The sequence below is a fragment of the Boleophthalmus pectinirostris genome, unplaced genomic scaffold (assembly GCF_026225935.1).
Source record: "Boleophthalmus pectinirostris isolate CB_2022bp ecotype Guang Dong unplaced genomic scaffold, ASM2622593v1 HiC_scaffold_8, whole genome shotgun sequence".
Taxonomy (NCBI): domain Eukaryota; kingdom Metazoa; phylum Chordata; class Actinopteri; order Gobiiformes; family Gobiidae; genus Boleophthalmus; species Boleophthalmus pectinirostris.
The window spans coordinates 24,663,835-24,677,385 of record NW_026571515.1 but is presented as its reverse complement, the minus strand read 5'-3'; the positions used below and the strand labels follow the sequence as shown (position 1 = coordinate 24,677,385).

General features: G+C 39.5%; 1 protein-coding gene across 1 annotated transcript; it reads left to right on the top strand.

Moving 5' to 3' along the window:
* The first annotated feature begins 959 nt into the window (after positions 1-959).
* Positions 960-13,179, top strand: atp6ap1lb (ATPase H+ transporting accessory protein 1 like b). Its single transcript, XM_020930075.1, has 7 exons — positions 960-1,090; positions 8,698-8,735; positions 9,895-9,971; positions 11,364-11,602; positions 11,930-11,980; positions 12,063-12,306; positions 12,943-13,179. The coding sequence occupies exons 1-7, from the start codon at positions 960-962 to the stop codon at positions 13,177-13,179; spliced, it is 1,017 nt and encodes a 338-aa protein (XP_020785734.1).
* The last annotated feature ends 372 nt before the right edge of the window (positions 13,180-13,551 follow it).

The window sequence follows — 13,551 nt, the reverse complement described above, 5'->3', positions numbered from 1 at the left end:
TATATAATAAACCTATAGGCAACTACAACATGCAGCAAAAGAAAATAATTCAGAAAATGACATAATATCCCCCAGTCATCTTCTCCTTCAATAACTGAATTAGTGCAAGAGTGTCTGCCATGATAGTAGGTCACAATATTTGATTATGTAACCTACTCTTAATGTTCTGCTTGGAAAAACCACCACATCATCTCAAATTGCAATAAAAGAGTTGAAAGTACGGACAAAAATCCTGCGGCGCATCTCATATACGGGGGCATTTTAATGAGGAGAGTGGAGGGGTATGAGGCTTCAGGTCATCCGGTTGGACTCGTACTCCTGTCTCATCCCTGGCCTGCTCAGCTGCTCCTGTCATCCATATTTGCAGCTTCACTGGACAATTTCCTCAGCTGCAGGCCCTCTCAGCCTCACAACAACACATAGATCAAGTCAATTAATTCTGCTATTGTGGCAGCACACTAGATCTGGGTCACGTAGGCATGGCTGTGCGTGCTCAGTGGGCACTTAAAGTCTCGTCTACATCCTGCTGTCCTCCTACATCACCTGACCTTGACTTTCACAGGTGATTTTCCACTAAGATGTGTGTGTGTGCCAAACAACTGCTCCCTCGCACTCAGCCCTTTCTATGTCCTTGTAGTTGTATGTAACACTAGAGAAAACCATAGAAGCAGCCTGGTCTGTGAGCTTATGTCTAGGTAACATAGGTAGCACAATGAAAAAGATTGCTGTCTATACTTAGGGCTTGCCTGCGGCTATGTGTGAGGGAGCATAGTGAATGTGGGAGAGATGACACAGAGGGGAAGGAGGAGGAGGGGGGTGAGGATGACGCACACTGAACGGCCATGCTCCTCTGATTCGCCCACAGAGCTGCCACTCACCGGAGCCGAGAGTGAGCCAGTGCTGGAGGAGCAGATTATGAAGCGCAGCTCGACCAGCGGCAGTCTCCTCTCTGTGTCTCAATGGCTGCACACGCGTTCCTCCTGTGCTCTTTGGCCCTGCTGTCGGCGCTCCGGCCCGGGCTCGCCTTCATGGACGAGGACCTGCAGCCTGGAATCATCTACGAAGAAGTGCCTGAAATCCTGGATAGAAGGTAAATGCATCAGTCTGTGTGCTGCTATGGGCAGAGAGCAGGAGGAGGGGGAGGGGTATACTCAGATGCATGCGGGGATGCTGATGTCTTCTCTATTATGGGTTCCTATATTTCTTTCTACTCTGCTTCTTAGCCCAATTCTCACCTTGACTGTTATGGCTGATGTTGCAAAGTGTGTGATGTGGATGGGGTGTTTCACAGTGAGCCACGCGGCAGGGCTTTTGTTTGTCTGAGAGCTGGGGACTGCATCAGACGCTGCTCATCGATCATGGATGTTGTCTCTGTACAGTTATGTTAGGAGCTAAAAAAGGCTGGGGCAGTTGGCCTGCAGGAGGAGGAGAGGAGAGAGGAGGAGAAAAGTAAACAAAGATGGGACAAAGAGGATGCTTCAGGGCTGGTCCGTGGGCTCTGTTTACTGATGCAGTCATTGAGAGAAAGGAGAGAGCGGGAATGGGATAGGGAATTCTAGCCGGCCTTGTCTGCATAATGCATATGAAGTTGTGCAGGTCAAATCTGGATCAAACATTCAGGGCACAAACTCCTCCTCAGCACAAATGAATGGGAATCTGGGCTTTAGAGCGGTTCTGCAGCTTATACAGACGTCCAGGCGGAGAGCTATAATTCTGTGCCAAAGCCATGTAAGGCTCTTGAAACTGTGCCATGCATGATGCCTTACAAAATCCTCTATAGTACAAGTACTGCACACATACACACACTGCATACAGTGCTAACAAAGCCCTCTGATCAATCTGTACTTCATCTGCTGTGTCTCTAACTAATGACAACACTTCGACATGCTCACTTGCCACTGATGATTATTCCTGACATGTTCTCACAATCTTATCTGAACACATTGTACACAGCAGGCGCAAATGGCTGGTCTTTACAATTTAATAAACCTTCTCTCCTGGGATTGCATTCATTCCAGTTCAATCTACTGTTTGTGAATACAGCAGATCTCTATCTTAACTTCTCACCACTGCAGCTGAGAAGGACCCATGTTAAAGTCTTGTGGGAATAAGCAGCTATTCCCTTGGTATAACTTTGTTCCTAACTCAAGATGCAGTTATATAATATAGAATATATGTCCAATATTATAGATGTCTTCCACAACACATTTTACACATTTTGCTGAAGAATTGGCAAACACCAGTAATCATTAATATAGTACATATTTGTTTTATTACTGCAAATAACTATAATATTATTTTAACAAAGCAGTCAAAATATGTTTGATGGGGAGTAAATTCAGAGGCTAAATTGACTAGATGAAAATCACAAAATGGCTTGACAAATCTGTTCTCACAGTTAAGATATAGTGCTTTTACTGAGATCTAACAAAGTGTGTCTCTTGTGCATTGTACATATATTGTTTTTGTGCTGATGTATAACATGTACTCATCTCTGTGTCTGCTCACTGTGCTGTGTTTCACTTTTCTGTCTATTGCACACATTCTATATTAGTTAGCTGCTGATGCATTTGGCCCTTTAACATGTTATGACATAAGATTTTCGAAACACCAACCTACCTATGTGACTACAGATGAAATATTGCCTCTATGACACCTGCCAAATTTACATAATGGACTATATTATAAATTATTTGCTTATAATTTCAGACTGAGTGATTTATTTAAACTGAAAAATTCAGGGGGCACTAGAGAAGGAGCTCATAAACTCCAGAAGAATTAGTCATCATAACATAAAACAAAGTAAAGAGGAGGCTTTTGCAGAGCAGAGCATAAGGAAAGACAAACTGGGACAGAGTGTCACAGGTGTCAAAGAGCGTGAACTTTTAAGCTGCAAGTTTCCAGAGTAACTGCACTGGCCTGTCACTGATGGCTTTTCTGACATCATCATTGTAAGCTCCACCCCCCAGTGGAAAATAAATATAGCCAGCAAAGATATTATATAAAATATTATATAAAATACAGTGTCTTATAACCTGTGATGTGGTTCAGTCATATCTTATGCCCGTATCTTATGAGGCACTATAAGGTGTGACAAAATTGTGACTCAGTTCTATACTTGATACATTTGTTTAGAGACAAAATTGACACATATTGTTTATTTAACTCTAGAGGCCGGTTGCAGGTTCTTTGCCTTGTTTGTTTCAGAACCTTATTTGTGTCCAGTCAAGTATGATTGCATTAATCCTAAAACCATTAACTGGCTACAAGACACCCGTTAGAGATTACAGGACACGTAAAGCACTTAAATGAAAACAAGACTGACACGTTAAAGTAGGGGCAGGACAAGAAATTTTAATAATTTTTAAATCTTAACTGAATCTCTCATTTAAAAAACAACAACAACAACAACAACAACAAAACAAGTCTAAACTTTTACCTCCTGTGAATTGTGGAGGTATAAATACAATTACTGATGCACAAAACACAAAAGGCCAAAACATTTTCACACAACATGAGGTCCCTATATTTGCCCGCAGAGAAAAACAGATGTTAGAAAAACTGTGGCTTTTGACCTGTGGTTCAAGTCTGAGCTGCAATCAAAGCAACACTGAAATTACAGCAGTCTTTGGAGAGTCTTAGCAAACACATAAGGACTAATCTGCATAGATAAATCTATTAATAGTCACACACCTGCTCAGGTTGGATTTAAGAGTGTTCCTATCTGTTTACTGCTGTAACCAAGACAAAACTATGTAAAACAATGTAATGCTATGCTTTATTATGGTTTATTAGTTCATTGAGTTCAACATGAAAGTGTATCTGGGGTTGAAATTGGAAATAATACAACGAAATGTGAGAATCTTCTACACTACTCAAAAATTCTTGAAGGAGGACTAATGATAAGAATCTAAGAATGTGTTTTTTTAACAGGATACTGCATGTGCCAGTCTCAACCTAAGATTATCAGACCAATCAACATGGAAACCACTATAGGCAGATTACAACAACAAAAAACAGAGAATAATAGAAATTATTACTGTAAATATTATGCTGATCCTTCTTTGGAAATGTTATTGAAAATAATGTGTAAAAAGATTTAGCCAAAAGTTTAAAGCAGGCTACCTGAAGGTTTCCTGCTGAAGCATCTTTAAATCTGCAATATAAAAAAGAGAAAATATTGAATAGGGCTGACTAGTCATCAATTACTTTTTCGATTAGTTGACTAGTCAAACAATAATGTCTATGATACATTGATACATTGAGATTAACCAAATAAATGTTTAAATATGGAGCCTTTCTTAATTCTATTCAAAGTATTTCTAAATATTGTAGTTATTATATTTTATATCCATTTTAATATCTTGTATGTTGATTGTTTGCTGATTTTATCTTGTTTGTTGATTATAGATCTCCTGCTGTTCATGAACTTGCAATAGAATTTCCCCATTGTGGGACAAATAAAAAGCTCTCTTATCTTATTTTACTGATTGATCATTGATTGATTATCATACATACAGTATCATACATAGTCTATTCTTTTTTGACACTATGCTTAATAATGCCATAGCATGTATGTGTATGTAAGAATCTACATAGTTCAGATAATGATTCATAAACAAAAATACAATTACTGACTAGTCACAGTTACTCTGAAAATTGTTGCAGCTTTTTTCTGAATGGGATGGGAGCAGAAGTTGGGAAAACATGATCCTGAAGCTGGATTAAAAAACAAAATGTCGTACTGTATTTTACCTCCAGGCTGTTTTGACAATGGGGTTGAATGCAGTGTGTGACGCAGTAGAGTTGTGCCCTAAGTTGTTAGTGCACATATTTAGGATGCAGAGGTGGACAAGGTGTGGTTCTGGCCTGGCTTTGATTATATAAAGGGCCAGTTCAGCACCCAGGCGCCGTGTGATGGGGCTGAGCCAATGACGCGGCCCATAGCAATCCTGTGCTGCTGACCTCGCGAAACTGGCACAGGAACAAGCACTCGGGCTTTAGTTAGCACTCACACACACCACCTCTATGGTCCCATACACAGGGTCCTCTGGCCAGCCCTGCCCAGAACGGTGCAGGGGTAGGCAAAGAAGGACTTAATCACTTGTGGGAGACATATGGCATGACTTACGCGCACTGACCATTACAACACAATCACAGCTGTATATGAGGCAGAGGATTACACAGTCTATCTTCAACAGCCATTTGAAAACAGGCTATGCAGATAAAGAAATTAGAATACACAATGGTGAATGCACTCCAAGTGCTGGTGTTATGGTCAAAACATGAGAGACATAAGGGTCACAAATGTACACAGCATCACTATACAAGTGCAACAACAGTAACACAGCCTAAATGTTTAACACAGAAGCCATAGTAAGAGCTTTATTGGTATTGTTATTGTTATTATTATTGTTATTGGTACAAACTAAATTTGTAGGGAAAATGTCACACTCCTTTAACTTGCAAAACAGCCTGGTTCCCAGGCATTATCACATTACCATAATAGATTACACACATGTAAGTTGCTTTTAATTTAGTTCCTTTAGTTACAACCAATTGTTGCAATAGCCAGAACACTTATCACTGATCCCAAATGGGTTATATTATTTGAAACAACTGAAAATACTACTAAAGCCACCAGATTCAGGATTACAAATAAAAGTTGAACACTTGAAGTTACTGATTGAATAAATAATCCCAAAACAACAATAATATCAAATTCTGTAGTAATTATGGAGTAACAAATTGAATTTGGTCTAAAGTACTATCCTGTTAATGCTGTGATTAGAATATTGTTTATGTTTCCTCCAATCATAGAATCAGAACAGTCCATACTGTCCATACATACATAACAAAATTTTATTTGGAATATGCTAAAAACCTGAAAGAATTAGGGATGCAGCCATAGACTGAATGACTTAGACTATATGATACAACAACTACAAATATTGCATTGAATAATATTACATATTTGCTGATTCTGCAACAATAAATTTGCTACTTGTGATGTCCTCACAAGAGTTCAGAATAAAAACTAACACCCTACTCTTTAAGATAAACAGAACTTTATTAGATTACATTACTTGGTTGGAATAGAAGTTTTATTAACATTAACACTTATCTGTCCAAGAGCAAACGACTGACATCATGCTTAATCTCTCAAGCCTCCATCATTTGACTGCACTGGACCAAGCCTACACCTCTAATCCTAATCCATTTGGCTCCAAACTAACCAATATTGTGTAAGCAGCAAAAACACAGTGGATGGTTGTGAATAAAAATAAAGTAGGTCTGGACGATATGGGAAAAAAAGTACTCATTGATCAGTCTTGATTTTCGATTGGATTTCTCTACAAAAACAAAATGAAAATGGTTCTTAGTACTGATTTCCTAAACATAAATAATAGAGACTTTTCATCTGTGCTCCTTAACATAAAAGTATACTACAAACCACATGCTTTTACTGACAGAGGATTGGCTGTAGACCTCTAGATTCAAAACCCCCAAACATATCACTGATGATTACACATGCCTGATGTATTTAAAAGCTTTACTTGCACTACTACTAGTTATGAACAGACAAACAAACAATGAGCATAATGAGATAACCCACAGGAGGATGTTGAAATTCAAACCAATGCTATGAAGATAACCCTTACAATGCAGCCCTGATAATCACACCATAGGCAGTTTGACAAGAATAAGGTTTATATTATATTATAAATAGGTTCATAATATGCCTATATCACACTGTATGCCTGCACTGTAGATTAGATGAGATGAAATTTACAAATAATAAAAGCATTTGGAAATGTCAAATGCTTTTAATCAATTCTAACTCTGATAGGGTTACTTTGATTTTGGTAAGGACATAGAAGGTCTTAAAGCTACCCTACAGGACACCCAGAATCTGAAGACCAACAAAAGTCCTGGTCCAGATAAAAGCTGTAACACTTTACTGAGAAAATTTACTTTTTCAAATGTTGTCCAGAACAACTGAATTTTATCTTCTGTTAACTTTTCAATTTGTTCTTGAGGGTACAAAAAATATGGAAGCAAGCTTTGATTATATCTGTCCCTACAGAATTCAGATGTAATATTTTAGGCCAGTCATAGATTAATTATATCCCACCTCACATTCTTTGATTATAAAATAATTACAAAAAACAAATTACATTTCAGCTTTTAATATACATTTAATATACACAGAGGGGTTGAGGATGCTGTCATTACACATTTACAAACACATCACTTTCTTCTATTGACTTCTCTTCAGCATTTACATTTCTTAACCGACAGATGAGTTATTATCTTCAAACACTGGCTTGTGTCCTATCTCCTTCACTTTTATACTGTCTACTAACATCTGTCACACCAAATATGAGAACAGATACATTATCAACTTTGCAGATGACACTGTTATTGTTAGTTTACTGCACAACAATGAAACAGCCTGGAACAGCCTGTAGAGTGTGTGAACAATTATAAATATCTGGGAACAATCACAGACTCCAACTTGGACAAGGTGTGGTTCTGGCCTGGCTTGTAAAAAAGGCCACCAAAGACTGTCTTGCCTGAGGAGTATTGACAGCACCATATTGGAGGCTTCTACAGAGCCTTTATTGGCCTTTGTTGTCGTTTACGTTTGTGGCCTGGTATTGTAACTCTGAAGCAGGTTATGAAGTAGGTGAGTAGACTGGTGGGTGCGCCCCATCTTAGAGTGTCAGAACTGTACTCAGCGACTGCAGATTACCAGGTCTCTCACTGTGGAGCCAACACACCCATGCACCAGAAGCTCCATCGCTCTGAACGACGCTGAGTGGTTTCTTCAGGCGAGAACCAATCTCTACACGGACAACTTTGTTCCTGCAGTGTCCTGGTGTTGAGTGCCTGATGTATCTGTGTAATTTTGTGTCATAATTTAAATTTTAATGTTATTGGACTGCTATGATCCCTTCTGCAAAACAATTTACCCTCAGGTAGCAATAAAGAAACTTTAAACCTGATGACCATGAACATCAGCCATGTCAGCTCTGCACTGTAAGCCCATGGGTGGCATTTGACGTCTTCGTTTAGACTGCTAACAGGATCAGGATTACCTCGTAGACATTCAGTACAGTCAAGGTTTAGGCTGGCTGATGCAGGAGAGCTCAGGTCAACACATGAAGGCACAGCAAACAGATAGATCTTTTCTATTGTGTCCAATGTAGGTCACTCACATTCACCCCACCAAACATGCACTAACACTACATCTGACAGGAAACTTACTAATAAGTTTTATATTGTCTAGGATGGGTAGCTAGTAAAGAAGTTGGGGAGGAATATGAAGTGTGCATGAAAGTTAGCCATACTACACATACACCCACACAGATGTTTAATTACAGTGAAATGATGATTACCAACACCAGAAAATGACTGCCAAATTGAGTTTCCTGTCTCACTCTACTCTCCAGAATCTACAACATCTGTAGGTTTTATTGGCCCAAACCTGGGCCAATCAGAAAAATTTTTACTACCACCCCAATCATCTTATTGACAATGGCATTGGTTTATTTTTGTATTTTCTTTTTCTAACCACAAATGCTTTGGGGATTTGTGTATGATGTCAAAATGTGTATAGCATGCTAGAATTCATTTTGTCACTTCTGATATGGGTTTACTTGTATAATAGTATTTTCTGTTTCCTTTCCACAGTAATGAAAACCCCCAAAAGGCCACACGAGTAACATCGAGTAAGTATCTATCAGAGATGGTAGTTCTGATTCAATAAACACTGCCAACATAGTTCTGATGTGTTGTATTGTGGGATATGTAGCTCTAATGTTTTCACATTACGATTACACTGGAGGCAAGAGACATTTCCTACTTATTTGAACCGCACCGCACACAGACAGACCTAAATAGAGCGTGCACACACCTCAGTGCTCAGGCCCTTCTCTATTTCCAGTCTCTTGCGTCATCCCTGTGACTCATCAGCACTTTATTTCACAGTTACGCTAGTATATTCTTCTCTGTTTACAAATAGACTATCATGTTCCCCCACCACATGATTCATAATGATTGACTTGTTTAGGAAGGTTATTTTTGATCTGCTAAATAAGCTGTCTTCAAAGCTCACAGTCACAATCACAATGTGATCATGCTAGCTGCATTGCTCCCCTGCAGTGAGCTCATGATATGTGAGCTGTACAGAGTAGGCTAAAATCAAGCTTTTAAAGGTGCGCTGTGTAACTTTTCTAGTGGCACACCTGCTTGTCTCCATGGCAATATTATTGGCATTAAACTTAATTATCTCTAAGGATGTAGCACCAACAGGCCAAGAAACAAGCCAGATCTGGGGAGAGGGGATAAAGCAATACAAAAAACCCCCCAAAACAAAACACATTGATGATACTAGATACAGCTAATGCCATACTGTAGAGCATAGTAGACAAAGTAATAACATATTGATAGAGACAAGCAGGTTACACATTTTGCAGAAAAGTTACATACTGTACCTTTAATAGATGCCCAAACAAATAATTAATAAAGTACTGGATTTTAAAAAAGAGAGAATAATGGTTATATTACAATGTATATCTCACAATGGTAAAGAAATAACTAATTTATTTACTTTTGACTTCTTTTGTCGCAAAGCTAAAGAAGTGCCCAGACATGGAGACATATTTAAAAATCATATACCAGTACATATAAATCCTGTTTCTACACATACAATAGTACTTATATATCCTTGGCACAGAATAGAAATGAAATCTGTATCTAAACCACAAAATCATACTCATTAAATATGCAAATCATAACACTCTTAAGAGACTGCTTTTGCCCTATTCCAAAACCAAATACAAGCGAAGAAAATTATGTAATTATGGACCATGTGTTTCTATTTTCAAGATGGCGGGTTTGGCTTACAGAGTGAAGAAGTTATTTTGACGCCTGAGGATGAAAACCCACTCAGGAGAATACTGCAGGTCGGTACACACTCTGTATCTCCCCCTTAATATCTTTTCACCATCAGCCCTCTCTATCTCTATCTATTTCTGCACATACAAGCATCTGCCCCCTCACCACGCACACGTACACACACACACACACACAAATGGAGACACACAAAAACATGCAGGCAAATAGAGCACACCTCGGCCTGACCTTGAATGTGGGCATATTGTTGGTTTCACATTTACCAGCAGTAAAACGTCCTCTCAACTCACCCAGAAACGCCTTGTGCAGAATTGGACTACTAAATGTTAGGCTCACATGGTTGAGATTTATGTGTCAGCCTTTGCATTAGATACTTTTACTTGAGTAATACTAAATAGCAATACTCATACGTTGTTTACTTTTCTTATGAAAATAAGAAATTATTAAGTTATTATTATTATTATTATTATTAAGTAATTGAATACACCCTATGTCTGTCATGGTATCACAATTGCATGTCATGTATTGTTATTATTAAGCTATATAAGACAGAAGTAATATGCAGTAAAGGTACAACTTTACATTGCAGATTATTAGTGCACAGTGAAAGGATGTACAAAGCATGTAGTAGTATAGTGTCTGATTGGTCAGCATCAGTTTATGTAGCTGTGCAGACGTGCTGCTGTGAGGAGGTGCCTGAGCTCATCACTCACACCACAGTGATCCTCGACTGCAGCAGTTTCACAGGCACACATGTTACTGAGGCTGCTCCTGTACTCACATCAGTGGCACCACATCTAACAACTTACTAATGACATGTACCATACAATGTGAGGCCACTGGCTGACCTTAAATGTGATTTAAGTCAATCAGACAGATCAGGATGCTGATGCTGACCATACTGATTCTTGACAAGAATCTGACCTGTCAAACGTCACATTTGGGTCACTGCTAGCAGTAGAATAAGTGTTTCTTTATGCTGTTATTCCCAAACTTCAATGAAGTATTCTATGACTGGGCTCTTCACATGTCTTGATCAGTTTAAAAAAGGAAGTTAATATTGTCTCCATACAGCAGGTGGTCTCTTTGTCTTCACTTCAGAGAGAATATCTGAAAAACTAAGGGGGGACTTATGGATCCTTCTGATGTAGAGTATTTCTCACAACTGCCAATGTCTTGCATAAATCTGATTAAAGTGTATCAGGCAGATCAGGATGCAGATAAGGTCAGAGTGATTCTTGACCAGGACTTGTATAGTCATAGGTTAACATCTATGTGGGCCACTGCCTGTAAGTAATCCTCTAAGTGGGACATGCAGCTCATGCAGTATGTTTCTTAGTGTGTGTGATTGCTCCTGTCCTGTAATATCTGCATATGGACAGCCCACTCCTGCCCACTACCTTTGTGTCTTCCCTGATGTATGCCTTCTCTGTATGTTTCAGCCTTTTAACTGGCATCAGCCGGGCATGTCTCTCAATAAGAGAAAGCTGCTCCAGTCTCTAATGGGACCTTATGGGCCACTGAGTGTGTCGTACAATGGGAAAACATGCATTTTGTTCAAAGCAAAGCGCCTGGCAATTCGCTACAGGAACCACACTTTCATCGACTTGACTGAGAGGGTGTTTAACCCCAACTCACCTGTGGACACGAAAGGCTCTATCTGCACTAAGGAGAAAGCCACGTATGTATCAATCTAACACATAAAAGAAAGTAGTTCAGACACACAGAGAGCTTAGTCTGTGTGAATATTACTTCTGATATGTGTGTCATTGAGCAAGGCACTATAGTGTTCTGTGTGTAGGGATGGAATGAACAAAGCTGAAAGGACTGTAAAACAATTACTTTCTTTTAAGGCACCATATAACACATACATGCATTACTGATATGCTTAAATGCACACCTAGAATATATTCAAATAACATATCCAATGATTATCTTCATAATATGGTATATGGATTGACTGAGCATGTGTTTTAAAAATGTATATGTGGTGTTTTGCTTACAACAGGCTTTCACTGAGGTTTGGAGATGTAGAAGACCTGCGAGGCCTTGTCATCAGGTAGACTTCACTGCTTTTCTCTCAGTCCTTTTTACAAAATGAAACAGTAACTTGACAGACACAATTCCCCTCTATCCTACAGGCTTCAGATGTCCAACACATTTTACGAGGCGGCAGGACAGAACTGGTTCACTTTAGACAGCGTCCACATTCACTATAACTGGACCCAGGAGGCCACTTTCAATGCCAGTGAAGTCTACGCTCCAGCCACGTCGTCCTACCACTGCCAGCACGTCAGCAGTCTCCACAAATACGACACTCTGCTCGTCCCTAGCTCCCACACAGACACATCGGCAAACTGGCACATCACATTCACCGATTTTCAGGTACAACAGCATTATGTGGGCAGCACAGGAATGCTAAGTCAAACAGAAAAGCAGCATAATTTAATGCACAAAAACACACATTTTAACACACACATTTGTTCATAAGTCTAAGTCTATTACTGCAGACCTCATTATGGCAGTGGCACAGTAGCTATAATGCTTAAACAAACCATATTGTAAATAAAATGTAAAAATATTAATTATTTGACCCTCTACTCAGATGTCTTGTATTGCAAAAAATAAAACAAAATCTAATAAAACCAACAAAACAATAGTAATTATTATGACAGGCCTACTTTGAATTGCAGATTCTTGTTATGGGGCTGCAGATCAGGCATGTAGTTACAGAACACATTTTGATGGTATATCTGATCTGTCCAAGTCTCAACAACTAGTTGTTGTCATATAAGTGTATAGTGCATGGTTCTGAACCTTTGCCAGATATTTTTGGGGCTTGGCTCTCCGTCTATCCGTCTGCCTGTTACCGCCTGTTTGGCAACTTTTCAAAGTGTCTGTTGAACCATCTGCTATCCTGTGTTTATCCCTTTTAACGTACTGCGCTAGTCAAAAGCCTCTCAGAGCTAGTTCTCCTCTGTATGTTTGACTATTATCTCATGTTACCTTGTCCCATTTCAGATCCAGGCCTTCAACGTTCAGTCAGACAAATTTGCATCAGCCAGTGATTGTGCCACATTCTTGACCCCGGCCATCTTGATGGGTCTGGTCACATCTCTGATCCTGCTGCTGGTTTTGGCATATGCTCTGCACATGGTGGTTCACCTCAAGCATATCGACCGCTATGAGGAGCACAAAGCAACGGTGTACTTTCCCCGCAGTCCAGAGGCGGAGCTACCGGACAAGAACAGCCTGTGAGAGCAGCCTAGGGACGATAAGGAAAACCAAAAGAAGAGGTGGAAAGCCAAGTAAATGACAGTTAGTCAATACATGAGGGAAAAGTATCAACCACAGTTTGATAAAAGGGTAACTTTACCTGATCACAGAAAAATGTCACATAACCAAGGTTGGATACTTTTCTTTTTTTTATTGACCTAAATCTTGGCATCCTAATCATAAAAGGCCTTTGGATGCTCAGAACTCCCCTGAGAGATGGTTTGAGATCCTCATGTCAAGGACAATCCCGGGGTCCCGAAGGGCACACTACGGCCTTTACCCCAGCCAGGAATAAACAGAAGAAGGATGCAGCTAGCATCCAGTCTACTATAAGCTTCAGACTTATAAGGCTGT

What these genes read in the sequence shown, in the direction of transcription:
- atp6ap1lb (XM_020930075.1), top strand. Translation starts at nt 960, where the DNA reads ATGGCTGCACACGCGTTCCTCCTGTGCTCTTTGGCCCTGCTGTCGGCG. An exon ending in CACTCAGGAGAATACTGCAG is followed by an intron (nt 9,972 to 11,363) that starts GTCGGTACACAC and finishes TGTATGTTTCAG; the next exon opens with CCTTTTAACTGGCATCAGCC. An exon ending in TCACATTCACCGATTTTCAG is followed by an intron (nt 12,307 to 12,942) that starts GTACAACAGCAT and finishes GTCCCATTTCAG; the next exon opens with ATCCAGGCCTTCAACGTTCA.